Source organism: Centropristis striata, chromosome 9, assembly GCF_030273125.1.
Source record: "Centropristis striata isolate RG_2023a ecotype Rhode Island chromosome 9, C.striata_1.0, whole genome shotgun sequence".
Taxonomy (NCBI): domain Eukaryota; kingdom Metazoa; phylum Chordata; class Actinopteri; order Perciformes; family Serranidae; genus Centropristis; species Centropristis striata.
The window spans coordinates 26,250,040-26,268,551 of NC_081525.1; the positions used below are offsets into that span (position 1 = coordinate 26,250,040).

An 18,512-nucleotide genomic window follows, 5' to 3' on the forward strand; every position below is an offset into this window, starting at 1 on the left:
TCACGCTCCATTCTACCCTCACTCGTGAACAAGACCCCGAGATACTTGAACTCCTTCACTTAAAAAGTCATCCATCTTACATTTAAATGTGTGTGTTAATTATTCGATTGGTATTAAGTCAAATATCACTTTGTGCCTTTAATATGAGTACTGGGTAAACCCAGAAGCAGAACCTGTGGATCAGCTTAAATTTGCTAACAATTTTCCCCAGTAGTCCTCAATATGTATGCATGACCAGATACAATGTCTGTAGCTTCCCACCTCTACTTCACATTTGGAACACTTTTCAGTCAAACTTGAGTTCATCCTGTGTCTGAGCTGTGGGGCCTTACTATAGTGTTAAATACTCCACTGCAAGTAAAACCCCCATACAAAAAAGTACGTATTGCATTATTAGTAACATGTGCATTAAGTAGTCATATTTCAGAAAAATGGCTCCAGTGAGTGTCTACACTTATATAGTATCTTTATCTGCAAAATAACTAAAGCTACCTACTTTAAAATGGTCTTTAAATACAGTTACTTTAGTAAATATGGACTATTTGCTAAACAGCACATTGCTTATTAATGTTAATTACTGCACCATTATTAAAATATATTGCATTAAAACATGAGCTGAAAGTCTTCTCTTTACTCCCTTTCTGCACCATAAAGTTGTTTGGATTAATTTGATTTGCCTTGATGACATAACTCAGTCTTAATCTGCAGTCATAGTCTCAACACTAACAGCTTCCATTATTTCAATTGGTCTTTAATAGCAACAATGTTCTGCCTGAAAGTTAATGAGGTTTCACTACATTAACTGCTACAAACTGTGTGACAATCAAACCAATATGTGACACTCTAATGGGCTTCAATAACACACGGAAAGACATCCACAAACATTGAATCAGTGTGAAATCACTGCTGTGATTGACTTATCCACACAGCCTGCACAGGCAAATGTGTGCTGCGTCATCTGAGGACTGCGGGACCCACAAACACCGGTGGTTCCCCTGCAGTGCGAGAGATCAGCGATGGGACTGGGAACAGAGAGAGAGAAGGAGGGAGAGAGGTGAGTGCTGCTGCAGAACTACATTTAGCCTGGCTGAGGAGTTAAACGGCACACAGCGGCACATCTGCTCCATCCAGACACTAATCCTGTTGTGATAGCCATGGTAAGTTCACTTCTGTGCTCCATTAGTACGGCTCTGCTCTGCAGTTCTCTGTGCTGCGTGGGAACTGCAGGGGTGTTCATTGGACTAACCTTGAGAAAAAATGATGCAGCAGGGCTGTTTATAGTGTGCAATGTGCATGTAAATGTGCTTTAGTAACTGTGCTTCACAAGGGCCTGTTCACATGTTATGTAACATAGCAAGCAGTTTTTCACAGGTGACACTGACAATGCAGTTCTCTAGCAGCTTACATACCAACTCCTGCATTTTGATGTTACGATGATATTATGAAGCCCAACCCACAGTATGTACAGAGCATGTTTGTTTTTTTTCACAAGGCTTTGCAATCCACTGTGAATTCATGCATCACTGCCAGGGATGTCACATGCTAGGTCAAAATACACACAGTGTGCAGCTGTGGTGCTCTGAGCAGCCACTGCACTCTCAGACAAAACCTAGAGAGAGAGCATATAAAGCTAATGAGCACTTGACCAGAATAAACAGCAGTGGTTTGTTGGAGTTTTTTTGCAAAGTGATCCTACACTGGTCACTGTCAGGAGAGATGGCTCACTATACTGTATGAATGACGGTTTCTAAATGTGTTATACTCTCTCTCTCTCTTTTACCACTTTTTAATGTCATGAAGATTTCATGTCTGCATATTTGCATTCTTCTTCAGCTGCCACTTGGCAGTAAAGATAAACAAGTGACAAACAAGCTTTAAGTTTTGACTATTCTGTGAGGACTATCTCCTCTTTTCATGCTGTGACTGTGAGCTACACAGCTGGCACTTTTAAACTGCTATGTGTAGCAGACTGTGACTTGAAAGCATAACTCTCAAACCAAACACAGAGAAGTCACACTTGGCTAACCTTATTTTCGTGTTTTGAAAAAGCTGATCAAATCAATTACCTGCCACTTTTTGTCTTGCTCACTGACAGGGCTGGGTACAGAACTACAGAAACTTTTTTGGCAATGACCAAGTTGCCTCTGTAGTATTGAGTATCAAAAAATGCTTGTCATTCAATACTAAATTTCAGTAGCTAAGCATAAGCAGTAAAGCTATGGGCTGAAATATGTGCCACCAGAAACTGAATTATTTATATTTATATTTGAATTTGAATTGCTTAACTTGAATAATTGCATTAAAAAACTGAATTTGAATCACATAATTTGAATTTGAATTCATAAGTTTGGAACTGAACATTCAGGTTTCACAATTCAAATTCAGTTTGCAAAATTAAATTTAAATTTTCTGCGACGAAGATACACACCTGGTTGCCATGGCACCTCTTCGGGCAATCAGCACCTCCATTTTCTTTTGTAACATTTGTTGCCACCCGGTTGCCACTCGCCATGAAATGGAGGAAGAAGTTAGACTGGCTTGATCATGGATGAGGCTAGAATGGAATGGTTGGCCGAAGAGGCGCCATGGCAACTGGGTGGCAACAAATGTTACCAAAATTAACGGAGGTTCTTATTGGCACTCTGTGTATCTTCATCGCAGAAAATTGAAATTGAATTTTGCGAACTGAATTTGAATTGTGAGAACTGAACTTTCAGTTCCAAATTTATAAATTCAATTTCATTTACAATTCAGATTCAGTTTTTCAATGCAATGTTTAAAATTGAACAATACATATTCAAATTATTTAATTCGAATTCAGTTTTTAATGCAATTATTCAAGTTAAGCAATTCAAATATAAATAATTCATATTCAGTTTCTGGTGGCACATATTTCAGCCCATATAAATCCCTCAGTGTCATTTAGCAAATGAGCATGCAGCATGCTTTGTACCAAGACCTAATAATGCTGCTGATTGACTGTCTAATGTAGCCAGCTGTAGAAGCTACAGTGTGTTGTTGTATAATGAGAGGCTACAGGGTTTTGGAGACGTGTAAAGGAATGAAAAATAATGTACTGTAATGTTGGATGTTGTATGGTTTTGAAAAAGTATTGTTCAAGAACCAGTATTGAAGTTAAGTCGAAAATTTTGCCAGACAAAAAAATGTTTTGCCATGTTTTTCTGCCATTATTTTGCCAATTTTTCATTACTTTCTTTTTCTTGAAAAAGAAAATGCACCAATTAAAATAAATTTCTAGCCGAAAGAAAGACATCACAGTAATGTTACATAACTTGCTTAAACACAGTAAATGTATCTTGTGTTTAGAGTGCATGATCATATTAAAGCTCACTTTGGGGTAGTGGAATAGCCTCTTGTGGCTGAAAATGGTAGTACAACAACTTGGTAGTACAAATGGTAGTACAAAATTGTCCTGGCAAAACTTTTGGTAACACTTTACAATGACCAACTAAGTGATGTTTATTGATTGATTATAAACCAATTATTAACCATTTACAAAGTCCTATGCAAATGTAATCTTTAAATGTTAAAATTTCAACCAATTTCTTAAAGGTATATGAATCATTTCAAAATCATTAACATACTTAATATGGTGTTAAAAATGTTAAAATGAGTGCAACTAAAACTATTAATAAACTATAAATTATAATGTAATTGTTTGTTTATGGTAAAGTAACTATAAACTTACATCAATATATCATCTACTTGTCATTTATAAATGATGTAGTTAGCTAAACATTCATAAATTATCTATTTATCATTCTAAATGGCCTGTATACGGTTTGTAAATGATGATTAAACATTAATAAATAAATAAATTATAAATAATAATAAATATAATAAATAATAATCTGTTTAAAGTGTTTCCTTTTTTTTTTTTTTTAAACCTATTCATAACTCATAAATTAAATTTAGATTAAATCTGAGAACTGAGGGCGTCCCAGTGGCTCACACCATTAAGACTGAGTCCTTCCTGCGGCGGACCTGGGTTCGAATCCAGCCTGAGGTCCCTTTGCCGCATTTCCCCCCCTCTGTCTCCCCCTTTCTATCTATCACTTTCAATAAAGCAAAAATGCCAAAAAAATAATCTTTAAAAAAATCTGAGAACTGATCACAAGAATTTTTTTCTCACTTGCCGCTCAGGACTTCCGTACTATCATTATATATGTACAGTGAAGGCTACCAGAATTATTATCCCAAAGTTCCCACTGCCGCTAAGTTAAATCCATTGTTTCTGACACTGAAGATTTGTCCTTCGTTCTCTTCACCTTTGTATTTTTAGGTCTCTGCTTTGCCCCTGCAGTGCTACTGTTTGCGTTCTCCATTTCCGTTTAACCTGTGTTAACCATAATTCTCTGTTGTGTCCCTTCCTGCAGTTCTTAAAGCAGCTGCAGCGTCTGGCCTTTGGGAAAATGTCGTTTGTGGTTTTCATCCTGACTTTTATCCTCTCAGTGACTTCGCTGCCTGCTGACATAGACAAGGGAAGGAGAAAGGTGGTGCATGTGCTTGGTAAGGAAATAAAACTTTTCTTTTCCTGTTTCTCACAGCTCACAGTCAAATGTATGGGATTAGAACCATAGACTGTATATAAACTAAAAAATTTCCTCTGGGGAAATTCTGAAAGGGCCACGGGGGCTACTGCTGGTGTGTGTACATTATGGGGAGATTATTCAGAGATTTCAAACAATTAATACTAGTAATGTTATGATACTATATAATATACTAGTAAGTAGTACCTATGCCCTTTAACCTCAAAATGTGTGTGTGTGTGTGTGTGTGTGTGTGTGAAACGTGTATCTGGAGGAGTGTGTAACGAAAATCGCATGAAGTTACCTGTGTGTGTGTGTGTGTGTGCTAACGCGCATGTGTGTCTGTGTGTGTATCTGTAATCACATCAAAGATCAAAGGCAATCAGATCAAAGCAATCAACAGAATTAACTGCAACCAACTGCCAATGTCCCGACACAGTGGTGGACAGACTGGAATTTCTGGCCTCGAACAGAAAGCCTTTTTGGCAAAACCATAATACCTATCATTGATCCGACTTCACTTTGAGCGTCCTGAGTTCTTCTTGAATGTCTCCCATTATAATCTGAGAATTTCTCCAAAAATGATCATGGTCATTGAACAGGGATTGATAAAAAACTATATGGCCTATCGAAACGTGGATTAATACATGGATACACAAGACTTGTGTCTACTGTTCAAAGTTTAAATGGAGTCTCTACATGAAATTATGCCGGAAAAGTAGACGTTTGAAAATCTCCAATTATTGTTCTTTTCCGCTCATTTTCTTTCGGCCGTCCCATTCATTTCAATGCAAAATTTTGGGCAGTTTTTTGCGACTTACGTCGCGAAAAATTCATATTCTGTAGAGAAAAGTAATAGCACACCGATCTCGATCAAACCGCACATTTTGATGTATAATTTGTCCTGCAAAATTGCGTCCGGAAGAGGAAGAAGAAGAAATCCACAGTATAAAAGTAGTTCAGAGTTCAGCGTTATACTCGTTGCCATCTTGGGTCGCCATCTTGTTTCCGATACCCGGAGCAGACCATAATTGGACTGTGGTGGAGTGCGAGGGATCTGACGACACTGACTACACGCCTCTCTACACCGGCAACCCGACTGAGAGAAGCCGCTGCTAATTCATGTTAGCATTAATTGGAGCATTAACTGGGATGTTAGTTTTGGCTAGCAAAAAACAAAAACAAAATGTATCTTTCTTACCTCAGAAAACTGAGCAGCGACTCCTTGGAGTGTCTGTTAGTCCAACCAAACACTGAACAAGACATTTTTACTGAACAAAACGTTCAAATAAACTGTCATTAAGTGAAAATACAGTGTGAAAGGGTCAAAGTTATAAGACCAAATCGGTAAACGTCCTCTTTTCTATCTATATAACGTTATATATAACTTTATTAACACATTGCCGTGGATACGCATTGCTCTGCTTGACGGCTCGCCTTGTCAGTGACCTGTAGCCACGCCCCAAATCATACGGGTACATGCTTGAGCATTCATGCAGGAAAAATATAAGCTATTGCCTACATTGACACACTATAAACTATCCAACAAACACATTTTTTAGCTGTTTATAGTTTTGTCATTTTGTAGCATGTTGACAATGTAAGCACATATTAGTGACCTGTAACAGTTTGGATTAAGATAACATGAAATAGTAGTTGTGATATGTACGCCCCCCCTACACGCTCGGGTCCTTCCAGGTCAGTGACCTGTACCTGGTCATTGGCTGTTGACAGACTGGCCAAACATCCATTGCTGTCCTGTTGCTTGCCAGGAGAAATTCGCGTATCTCTTCTTTCTTTGATGTGTTTATCTGTCTTACAAAACAGTTTTATACACACGGAAACCTCACTAATTGATCTGAAAATTCACAATACTGATAATAAGGATTCAACTTCTAATATAAAACGAAAATGTTTTATTATTCTCCTCCTTTTGCTATCAGGCAATGTTCAGCCTAACCCAGGCCCCTCTCTGGAAAATATTACTACTCCTGATGAATTCAGAGCGAGATCAGGCCTGGGCATCTTACACCTGAATGTCCGGAGCCTGCTCCCTAAAATAGATACAATTAAGATTTGGGTACAGACAACTGATACTGATATTCTGGTTCTATCTGAGACTTGGCTAAATAAATCAGTCTCAGATAAGGACATCTGTATAAACGGCTATGATGTTTTTCGTTGTGATCGTCCCAAGAAAGGTGGAGGTGTAGCCATATATATAAAAAACAAGTTTCACGCTACTCTCCTCTCGTCTATATCCATTAGTAAACAGTTTGAATTTTTGGCATTAAAACTTGATTTCCAACAGGGACGGTCCATCACAATCATGGGCTGTTATAGGCCTCCCTCAGCGTGCAGTGAAGCCCTAATTTCCTTAAATAACTATGTCTCAGGGTTAAATTCTGGTGAGCTTGTGTTAGTGGGGGATTTAAATCTTGATTGGTTGTCTTCAGCCTCAGATGGTTTGAAATCCATCTGTGACTCATTAAATCTGTACCAATTAATAGATAGCCCAACACGGCCTAATATCAAATACCCATTAAGATCATCGCTTCTCGATCTCATAATAACAAATGCCCCCCACAAGTATACTAATGTTGGTGTGTTCGGAAACGATCTGAGTGACCACTGTGCCATTGCAGTAGTCAGGAATGCTAAACTCCCTAAAACCAAATCACGTATTCTAGTTAGAAGAGATTTCAAGCTTTTTCATGAGCAGGCTTTTCTGCATGATTTGTCAAAGTTTGAATGGGAGCGGATCTCTCTCTTTGATGATGTCGAGCTGGCCTGGAATTTCTTTCACTCCGAATTTCTGAATCAAATTAATAAACATGCTCCCTTACGTAGGTTTAGAATAAAGGGACGAAACAATCGTTGGTTCTCCTCCGAAATTGGAGACCTTCTCAAAGATAGAGATCTTGCCTGGGTCAGAGCACGCAAAACAAAAATCGAGGCTGATCGGATCACTTTTCGCCAGCTCCGCAATAAATGTACTGCACTAATTAAGAAGGCTAAATCAGAATTTTACTTATCCGAAACAACCAAAAATCTAAATGACCCAAGAAAATTCTGGAACACTGTAATATCTGTTTCTGGTGCAATGCCCTCCACTGAATTGCCTAACTTTCTGGTTAAAGATGCAGTAAACCTCACCGACAGATGCGAAATGTTAAATTATTTTAATGAACATTTTATCACTGCCGGGCACTTGTTTGATCTTTCTAACAGTAATTTTAAAAGCACCGTTTTATCTGATGAACCTTCTATAGCGAGTCGTCTCCCTGTTGATTGCTCTTTCCATTTTGAACCTGTGTCTACTTCTGAGGTCCGTAGTGCACTAAAAAACTTGGATTCCAAAAAAACAGTTGGTCCAGATAGCTTGGATCCATTTTTTCTTAAACTGGCTGCCGACTTAATTGCTGAGCCTCTTGCCAGTATTTTTAATCTAAGCCTCAGCACAAACAAACTTCCGAAAGTTTGGAAGTCTGCATTTGTCCTCCCACTTCTAAAAGGAGGTGAACCCTCAATTGTAAATAACTATAGGCCTATCTCTAAATTATGTATTCTGGCCAAAATTTTTGAAAAATTGGTCTGTGATCAATTGAAGGATTTCTTGGAACTGAAGAATATACTAAATCCTCTTCAGTCTGGTTTTAGAAAGCAGCATAGCACTGTTACTACTGCCCTGAAAGTTTTAAATGATGTGTGTGAGGCATTGGATTCGAAAAAGTTTTGTGTGGCTTTGTTCATTGACCTGTCTGAGGCATTTGATACTGTGGACCATGATCTCCTATTGCAAATTCTTTTCAAAATCGGTATCTCCAAGCAGGCTGCTTCTTGGTTTGCTGATTATCTGGGAAACAGAACACAATGTGTTCAGATGACCGGAGTTAGTTCCTCCTTTCTTAAGGTCACAAAAGGTGTACCGCAAGGCTCAGTCTTAGGACCCATCCTTTTTACAATTTACATAAATAATCTGTGTGCCAACATATCAAATGCCTCATATCATCTCTATGCGGATGATACTGTTATTTACTGTTGTTCACATGCCATTGCTCAGGCTTTTGAATTTTTGCAATCTGCCTTTAATACAGTGCAGACTCGTCTGGAAAAATTGAAACTGGTTTTAAATGCTGATAAATCAAAACTAATGATTTTTGCAAATTCATCTACTCCGTTGGAAAATATTCCGTCAATCAAAACTGTCCGGGGTAAACTCTTGAGCTGGTCACCAATTATAAGTATCTGGGCTTCACCATTGATGAAGAACTGTCCTTCAAACTGCACGTAAAAAAATTGATCTCAAAATTAAGGGTGAAGCTAGGTTTCTTTTACAGAAACAAATCATGTTTTTCCCTCAGGGCTCGGAAGCCTCTGGTCTCAGCCACCTTCTTGTCTTTACTTGACTATGGCGATGTTGTATACATGTCAGCTTCAGCCACCTGCTTACAATCTTTAACTCCTGTGTACCACTGTGCCCTGAGATTCATCACTGGCTGTAGCCGCCTCACCCACCATTGTGAACTCTACGCTAAAGCTGGCATGCCCTCCCTTACTGTAAGACGTCATACGCACTGGATGACCATGATCTATAAGGCTCTTCTTGGCCTGCTTCCCATTTACCTATGCACTTTCCTTAAGAGATCTGGTAGCCGTTATGACCTCAGATCCAATGATATTGTGCACCTTTCTGTCCCTCGTGTCCGGACCGAAAAAGGTAAAAAAGCATTCAGTTTCTCTGCCCCCTCTGCTTGGAATACCCTTCAATCTGAGCTGAAACTATCAGAACTTATTCCTTTGGGAGCATTTCGCACAACTCTCAAAAAACGTCAATGTAAATCTTTTGCACAGTGCTCATGTTCCTAATTCGCTACTGTATTTATCACTGCTGCACTTTATACTGCTTATTTATGCTACCTATTTATACCGCCTATTCACTTGCACTTTAGTACTTTTAATATGTTGGACTTTTCGCTGCCTGTTTATTGTTATTGTTCGTCTGTCTTGTAACTTTTGACGTGTGCTGCTGCCTTCTTGGCCAGGTCACCCTTGTAAAAGAGGTCTCGATTTCAATGGGTTTTTTATCTGGTTAAATAAAGGTTAAATGAAAAAAAATTGTTAAACACTCAATTACCACTTCCGTATCAAAACAAACTAAAAAATATTTTCCAACTTAAGGCACCAGTATGAGTTGGGCTCTGAAAACACTGTATCCTTCTTGTCCAGAAAATGTCAGCTTCCTCCGAACTATACATCATAGTTTGTAGTTCAGACTCAGACATTTAACCCTGATGACATCATTATGACATCAACAGGACTATTATCAGACTTTAGACATACAACAGAAACACAAACTGAAGGCCTTATACACATAGTGTCCCTTAATCTAAATCTATTATTGTAATAAGGTTATTTTTATTCATAAGCATGGTGTATTTGACAATACAGGTAGATAATGTGGATCTTTATCCTGGTTAAACTGAACCATTGTTTTTATTCTCCTTCAATTTTTGTAAATTAATATAGTAGCTGTATATTCAACATTTTAGAGGCCTTAATGTTATCGTTGTCACATTTGGCATTCGGGGCTGTGAGATTTGTCCCATTTGTCCTAGTGGAGCTGCTGTACCTTGCTGTCTAATCAGCGAAGTCGCTCAACCAATCATATTCCGTACAATGGTGATTGGCATGCCTGCCCAGGCCCGCCCCCTTACTGACAAAAACCGCCCACTAAAAAAACACACTCGAGCGGGCAGATCAAAGTGTCGCAAGCGAGCAGGGAGAGTGGACCCACGTGCGTGCAAAGCGTGTTTTCCTCCTCGCAGGCTGCAATATTGCTCTAGGGAGCATAGGGAGATGCAGGATACAAATAGCTTGCGAGTGATTTGAAAGGGCTCGAAAAAACAATATGTGCGCGCTGATGTTTGATTTGCGCACGCGCAGGTTTCATTACGAGTGCGTGATTTATGTCAGTGTTCTAATCCCATACAAATGCTCTGGTCTGCACATCTGTTAGAGGTGACAACTTTGAAAAGGACCATTGTCTTATACTCCACCCATGGTCTTTGTTCTTTCATATGTAAATCTTTCTACTTTGCATCTAAAGACAAGAGCCATTGGATAACAATCATACAGTGAAAAGTGTGTTTGCCTCTGAAATGTAGAGGTAGAGGTTGTTTAGAAATGCATTGAGGAAACCTTTCAAATTAAATTATCTGACTCCAACAGGAAATCCTCACCTATTTCTCTGCGCTGATCGTTTGATGGGGAATGATGAGCAGGAGACGTCCCAGTTCTCAGTTGAACTTCATTTTATTACAATACATCAAGAAATGTGCAGTTACAGAGTCTCTGGATTCAATCAACACGTCCCTGACATCACATTAGGCTAGTCAGTTCATGAGGTCTGGACCAGTCTACTTTCTCTGAACCCTTTTTATATCCTAACAGAGGTTTAATAAGAATGTAGGTAGAACTCTCCAGAAGTGCCTCCTTCCAATGATCATCTTTGATTTGTCCGTTTATTGCATACGTGGACACGTCATGTCACCAAGCAGAGAAGACAGTTATCTTTCTGCTCAGCACATCATGTCTGTGACCTGACCTGGAACAAAACAAAAACTCCTGCCTTGATGTGACTTGCAGAGATATTATTGGAGACACAGATTTTGCAACAAAACAATAAAACATAAAATAAATCTTTTTGTGATTATAGAATCTTACTCTAAATAGGACAGAGGAAGTTTAGGCAGATGCAGTAAATGTATTTAGTCTAATCATAGTTTAAAAATAATATTAGCACGTTAGAAAAATAGCTTGAGGAAACCTTGAAAATTGAATAATCTCACCAACCGAAAATCCTCACCTATCTTCTATGCGCAGATCGTTGATGGGGAATGATGAGCAGGAGATGTCCAAGTTCTCAATTTAACATAATTTTATTACAATACGTCAAGAAATGTGCAATACAGAGATCTCTGGGTTCACTCTCCATGTCCCTGATACACACAGACGGGTTTCAGTTCGTGAAGTCTGAACCTCGTCTCTCTCCCTCGAACCCATTAAATACTAACAGTTGTTTACTAAACATGATGGTAGATTTCTTCCAGGACGTTCCGCCTTCTTGATGTGTTGATTCGTCAGTTTTAATCAATACAGGGAAACATCATGTCACCGGGCCACAATCTTCTGATGGCCGGCACATCAAATCCTGACCTTCTCCAGAACATTCAACAAAACCTCCTGCCTTATTATGTCTTACAGACATAATTTGGAGCCACTTATTTTTTCAATGTCTAAATCTATTCTAAAGTCTAAAAAATATGAAACATAACATATATTCTTTGTGATTATAGAATCTTAATCAGTTTAAGCAAATGGAATATATGTCATCAAAGTAATCACAGTTTCTAAATCAACATTAACACACAAACATAATCATTGTATCAAAATCATATTGCCTGATTAATAGTACCAAGGTTGACCTTTGATAGTGACCTGTGTCACGCACAGAGACAGAGAACAGAGTCAGACAAAAGAAGCAGTATAATCAAATCATTTAAACAACATAGAATCATCAAATTATTCTAACACACATTATCATTGTATCAAAGTATCTTGCATGCACAGAGAGGACACACACACACACACACACACACACACACACACACACACACACACACAGTGAATTACGCTGCATAGATAGTGATGTTCATCACACAGAGACAGACAACAGAGACAGAATCACAGATTATTCTAACAATGTACCTATTTGGGATACTGTTTATATAATAATTTTATAACTCAACAAAAAAACTGCCAGACACACAGCTCTGACATCTTGTTGTCTTATAAGTTAGTTATTGTGGCTAATATGTTAGCAAACATTTATAAATGTATTAGAGTTGTGACCCCCTGATGAATATACATCCTTTATTCTCACTCCTTTTGGGTCTCCACCAACTTGTGAGAAAAATATTGTGGCCTTTAGAAGTCTGACTTTCTTTTTCGGCTGGTTCATAACTTCGTCGGAATTGTTTCTAGGCAGGTAGCATACAGTGGTTTAATTGTCTGCACTAATGAATGGCAACAGGCTGCTTCTAAGCTGCCAGTTGTATCACCACCCAGACTCAGGCACTGTTAACAACCAGCAGGAGTCAGTAGTAACATGGTGTTGTTCGTCTTTACATCAGTCTGGTGCAGTGTGGGGAAATAATGTGCTTAAAGTTTTTGATTAAACACCACTTTGCCTTCATGGCTGTTGGTGATAAACAACTTTGCAGAGAGCAGTAAGCAGTGACATGACTAATTGCTGGCTGGCACGGATAATTGCCGGTGCCTTTATCTGGTCACAACATATCAGAAAACCTCTTGCAGCCGCTTGTTAAATGTTTACACCGCACTTGTTGTGTGTGTAGTCTTTCAAACAGCAGACGAGCAAATGTCTTCCAAAAATGCGAACTAGATCTTGTTATTGCCCATTAAGGGAAGAGGCCTATGGTTATCATTAGTCTTGGGTCGGTTTGGTGAATTGCTCTTAGCAGAGGTTGAGGTTAAATCTGGAGTGGGGTAATCTGATGATAGATCTGTGCAGAGGAGTGAATAAACTGCATGATGAACAATGTTTTTTTTTACACTATTGATATGCTGGATGTTGAGGCACTAATGTCACAGACAAAAAACAGCACATTTTCAGACAAAAAGAACAAGAGTTACAAGTTTGAACTGTGATTGTAAACAGCATTACAAAGACTTGAAAGCACATATTTATATTGGAATGGAGAATTCCTTCTATATTTGCTTGTATCCACTGCTTTTCTTATTATATGTCTTTAATTTAGTCAAGTTATATTCAACTTTCAGATTTCTGGCCCAGATAGTGCTATAGTGACAAGCATGGAAGTTGCCAATCAAAACCCATCTGACAGACAAGAACATATCAACATACTAGCACTAGCAAATTTAAAGAAATTAGATAGCTATAAATATATAATAATAATTCCTTGCAGCACAGTATTTTTCTCCCTGCAGAGGATGACACCGGAGCAGTGATTGTGCAGACTGCTCCTGGTAAAGTGGTGACACATCGTGGTGGCTCCATCACTCTGCCCTGCAGATTCCACCACGAGCCCGAGAACATCGATCCTGCTCGAATTCGAATTAAATGGACCAAAGTGACTGATGCGCTGCAGTTTGAGGATGTCTTCGTGTCACTTGGAAGGTAAAATCTGCATTATTTGGTCAATACATTTTTATCTGATGTTTTAATTAACCTTTCTGTTTCTCAGTTATAGGACACAGTCCAACAAATGTTGATTTGATTGAGTGACTTATTTCACTGCCCTGTACCAGTGCCTAAATTGAGCCAGTACTCACCTGTACTAAGTACTTGCACTTCTGATTTTTGGCCCTCATGTGTACTATTACTACTTAATAGGCTGATTTTTGTACCAAAAATGGTTATATACCATGAGATATTGGGAGAAACCAATTAGGCACAGATCAAGTTGTTAAATATTCAACAATTCAACTCACCCTGACAGGATACATGTATGAATATAAATATATTAATGACACGTTTTAATCATATAATGAACATGGTGAATTAAGATACTTGCGACGCCATTCATATATCATAAGAAAATACATGGGTCCTTTCAGAAGACTGTGTAAGTAAGAGTTGCCACAGAAAGTCCATCTTTACAGCGTTTCTTCATCATTTAATCCATAGTAACTTTTTACAAGCTAAATAAAATATACTTTAATATTCATGTCAAATCTCTCCAGGCAGCAGCGTGCATTTGGATCCTACAGAGGCCGTGTGTTTTTGGAGCAGGCAGGACCAGGTGACGCCTCAGTGATCATCCAGAATGTCACACTGGAAGATTACGGACGCTTTGAGTGTGAAGTCACTAACGACATGGAAGACGATACAGGATTTGTCAACCTCGACCTAGAAGGTCAGGAATTAAAAATGCACCATTTCACGTGAGATTGAAGTCAAACTGATACATTTTACGGACTCACACTTAACATTGTGTCTGTTTCTGTCACCTGTAGGAGTGGTGTTTCCCTACTACCCTCGTGAGGGGCGCTATAAACTCAACTACCACCAGGGCGAGGACGCCTGCAAACAGCAGGATGCCATTCTGGCCTCTCACTCTCAGCTGCACAAGGTGAATTTAAGCCCTTCCTGTGAATCAAATGTCATGTTCAAGAGAGACTAAAGGCAGAGATCAATACCAAGGATATATAAACAATGGTGTGGTTTGTCATGAATAAAATGTCCAACTCTCCTTTTACAACATCTTTTTTTATAGTTTTATTGTCTAAACTGCTTCTACCCATTTTTTTTCTTTTTGCATTTTTGTGTTTGTGTATCTGGATTTATTTATTTATTACATTATTATTATTATATATTATATTATATATATATATATATATATATATATATATAATAATTATTATTTATATTTGTACATATTTGATTTATTTATTTGTATTTATTTTTATTTTGTTATTACAATTTTTTTATTAAAAAAGATAAATATACCTTGTTTATTTGCCTGCTGTCTGTTATGATTTTGTGTCTTTTTCTTTTTGTCTTAATTTTTAATTTTATTATTATTATTATTATTATTATTATAAAAAATGCCATAGTATGGTTTGTCACGAAATGTATGTATGTAGTATGTCATAAAATGTATAAAAAGTAATTTTAAAAGTAAAAAAAAGAGTTGTGATATAATATTTCAGAAAAAAGTTGTGAACTTCATAAAAGTAATATAAAAAGCTGTAATATGGTTTTTGATTAAAAATAGTCATATAATAGTATGTCATAAAGAGCTATCTCGATCACACCCTTCACAGCATATCCATTATTTTGGTAGTAATATTGCACTTACTGGGTACGACCCTCAGTCATAAAGTGCTTAATAGCATCAGTAAGTATGAAATCAAGAATATGCATATGAACGGTCTATATATTTTACTGCAGATCCATCCTCCTATTAAAAGAAACATATGCATTAAGTCCAGAGTAATGGAGGTATGTGAGAAGAGATAAATTCCTTCTCCTCTAAATAAAGTATTTAATGCTTCAGTATGAGCCATGAATGTACACTATCTCCCTCCACAGGCCTGGCTGGAAGGCCTAGACTGGTGTAATGCTGGATGGCTGGAGGACGGCTCAGTCCAGTACCCTATCTCTCATCCCAGAGACCAGTGCGGCCGCAAAGACACCCCCGCTGGCGTTCGTAACTATGGCTACAGGCACAAAGAGGATGAGCGCTATGATGCTTTCTGCTTCACTTCCAAGCTCAATGGTGAGAAACAGAGACAGATGTAGGCCATAGATGTGTTCACAGACATCTGAAGATCAGAAACACTTTGTAGTCCATCTACATGATCATAGGACTAAATACAAACATCCAACTGAGTATTCAGCGTCTGTGGCTCATGATTGGAAGAGAACAAGACACTGGCGGAGCTGGATTGTTGTGGTACCGTATAGAAAGAGGATACATCATGAGAGTTGGACCGTGGGGAAATAAGGCCCATGTCTCTGATCTCTGCCTGTGATCTTGCCGGCCTAAGGCCATTGGATTCAGATCAGGCTGTGTTGATTCGGCCCTGCTAGGGCCACAGTGTCCTCTGGGTGCCAAGCATCGGCTTTCATCTCCCAGTTCTTTGATTTACATCACATCCCCACAGAGCGTCTGCTAGTGTCTCCGTCCCACACACCTCCAGGTTCATAAACTCAAACAAACTTAGGGAAGTCGCAGGCTGGATTAGCTTTTGCATCATGAAAGTTTATCGTCTTGTGGCGGTCAAACAACAAGTCTACCAGCATGAGGAGAAATAGGATTAATTTTTGGTTTGCTCAATCACTTGATCAGCAATCAGTGTTTTAACAATAAATATCAAACCTTGAATTAATTATGAAAGGAACTGGAAACACATTTATTTACAATTTTTGCAAAGTTAGATTGATACCACTCACATCTCTCTGGGATTCTGAAACAACCAGTTGGCTTAGCTTAGTTTAGCACAAAGACTGGGGAAAACAGCTAGCCTCCCTCTGGCCAACAGTAGAAAAATCTGCACAACAAATACAGATATGGAGCCCGTGCTATTTATGAAGCTGCAGCCAGAAGCTGTTAGCTTAACAAGGTATTGTTCACTCTGCTGCCACCAAAACAAAACAAAGAACATGATTGTTACAGTCTGAAAGCACATTTTTTGTAAGGATTAAACTAATTAGATAGCCTATGATTTAGTTCAGAGGTACTAGAATTTTGTTACCTCTGGACTGAGACAGACCAGCTGTTCCCTGTTACCAAGCTAGAATAAGCTAACTAGCTTAATTTACCCCTCAGGAATGAGATTGATTTGAATCATTATTAATTTTGTGTGCTTGCTTGCAAAAGCACACTAATTGTTATTCCGTGGGCTTATGTCTTATTAGTGCCACGGCTGAGCAGCGAGGCACTCATCTTCACTGCAAGCAGTGAGGATGAGTGATCTCTTATCTCTTATTATTGCTCATGTTTATTATTATTTTGTGTGCTTGCTTGCAAAAGCACACTAATTGTTATTCCGTGGGCTTATTTTGTGTGCTTGCTTGCAAAAGCACACTAACTACTATTCACCGGGCTTATTTTGTGTGCTTGCTTGCAAAAGCACACTAACTACTCTTCACCGGGCTTATTTTGTGTGCTTGCTTGCAAAAGCACACTAACTACTATTCACCGGGATTATTTTTATTATTCTTCCGTTTCTTCCGTGTCATTTTTCGGTCGACTACTCCTCACAGAGTTTTGGCCGCACATACACAAAAAAGGTATTAAACCGACGGGCTCGCCCATGACAAGTGTGCTATGACTTTTCTAAGGGTTTCGACAAACGGTTTTCAAATTATTGGGCAAAAACACGTCAAAAAATTCCCCCAATGTAACCCTATGGAGAGTCTAGAGTGGTGATGTCATCAAACAGAGTGTAGAGGGAGAGAACGAATTGTCAAAAAATAAATTTGAAAATTTTGGGAATCGTGTGGAATGACTTTTATTAGCGATCGGCGCGCACGTTTGCGCACAACGTGCACAAACGTGCACTTTTCGGCCCATCCGGAACGCATTGCGCCAACTTTGGGGCCTCACCATTCGCAAACTGTTGCTTGTAAAATTCCGAACCGATTTAGAAAGTTGTAGGGCCTAAATTTAACTCTAGTCCTGTGAAATTTCAGAGCGATTGCACGTGTAGTTTTCGCACGAAGTGCGAAAACATTTCCATTTTTCCAAACTAATGGGGAGGGCGATTTTCCCATGTGTGTGTATTGCGCGGAATGTTCAGAGTCCAGAGTGGTGATGTCATCAAGCAGAGTGGAGAGGAAGAGAAGGAATTGTCAAAATATAAATTTGAAAACTGCGCTCCAGGCCGCAAATTTCACTCTACAGTAATAATTTATACGTAGAAACGTAGGAAATTTTGTGGTCTCACTCACAATCCTCTGGTAAAGCTGTCAGAGTCATAGTTTGGGCGCAGGACACAGAGAAGCCCCACCAAAATACACCAACTGCCCCATTGAGTCCCATATTAAAAACACGTGAGGATTTTAAAAAAAATCTGATTTAACAGTTTTTTTAGATCGCTCTAACAAAGCTATTTTTTCATTTTTCTTAAAAAAAAATACATGTAGACGTTCAGGAAGAACTCAGGATGCTCAAAGTGAAGTCGGATCAGTGATAGGTATTATGGTTTTGCCAAAAATGCTTTCTGTTTGAGGCCAGAATTTTCAGTTTGTCCAAATCTGGCTGCTCACTTTAGCAAAGCATTGTCAGTGACAGTTAGTTTCTGTTGATTGCTCTGCTCTGATTGGTCGACTCCACCTGGCCATGTGGTTGCTTAGCTACCAAAGCTCCCCCCCCTCCCTCTCCCCTCCTCCAACACAGACATTTTAAC

At 38.7% G+C, this 18,512-nt stretch overlaps 1 protein-coding gene across 1 annotated transcript in view; it reads left to right on the plus strand.

The window, feature by feature from the left end:
* The first annotated feature begins 1,062 nt into the window (after positions 1 to 1,062).
* Positions 1,063 to 18,512, plus strand: part of hapln4 (hyaluronan and proteoglycan link protein 4) — a 46,912-nt gene continuing 29,462 nt past the window's right edge. The window contains exons 1-6 of the mRNA XM_059341733.1: positions 1,063 to 1,157; positions 4,398 to 4,530; positions 13,584 to 13,773; positions 14,340 to 14,512; positions 14,613 to 14,728; positions 15,691 to 15,877. Coding sequence (XP_059197716.1) covers positions 1,155 to 1,157; positions 4,398 to 4,530; positions 13,584 to 13,773; positions 14,340 to 14,512; positions 14,613 to 14,728; positions 15,691 to 15,877 — 802 coding nt within the window. The 5' untranslated portion in view covers positions 1,063 to 1,154. The remainder of the gene's footprint in view (positions 1,158 to 4,397; positions 4,531 to 13,583; positions 13,774 to 14,339; positions 14,513 to 14,612; positions 14,729 to 15,690; positions 15,878 to 18,512) is intronic.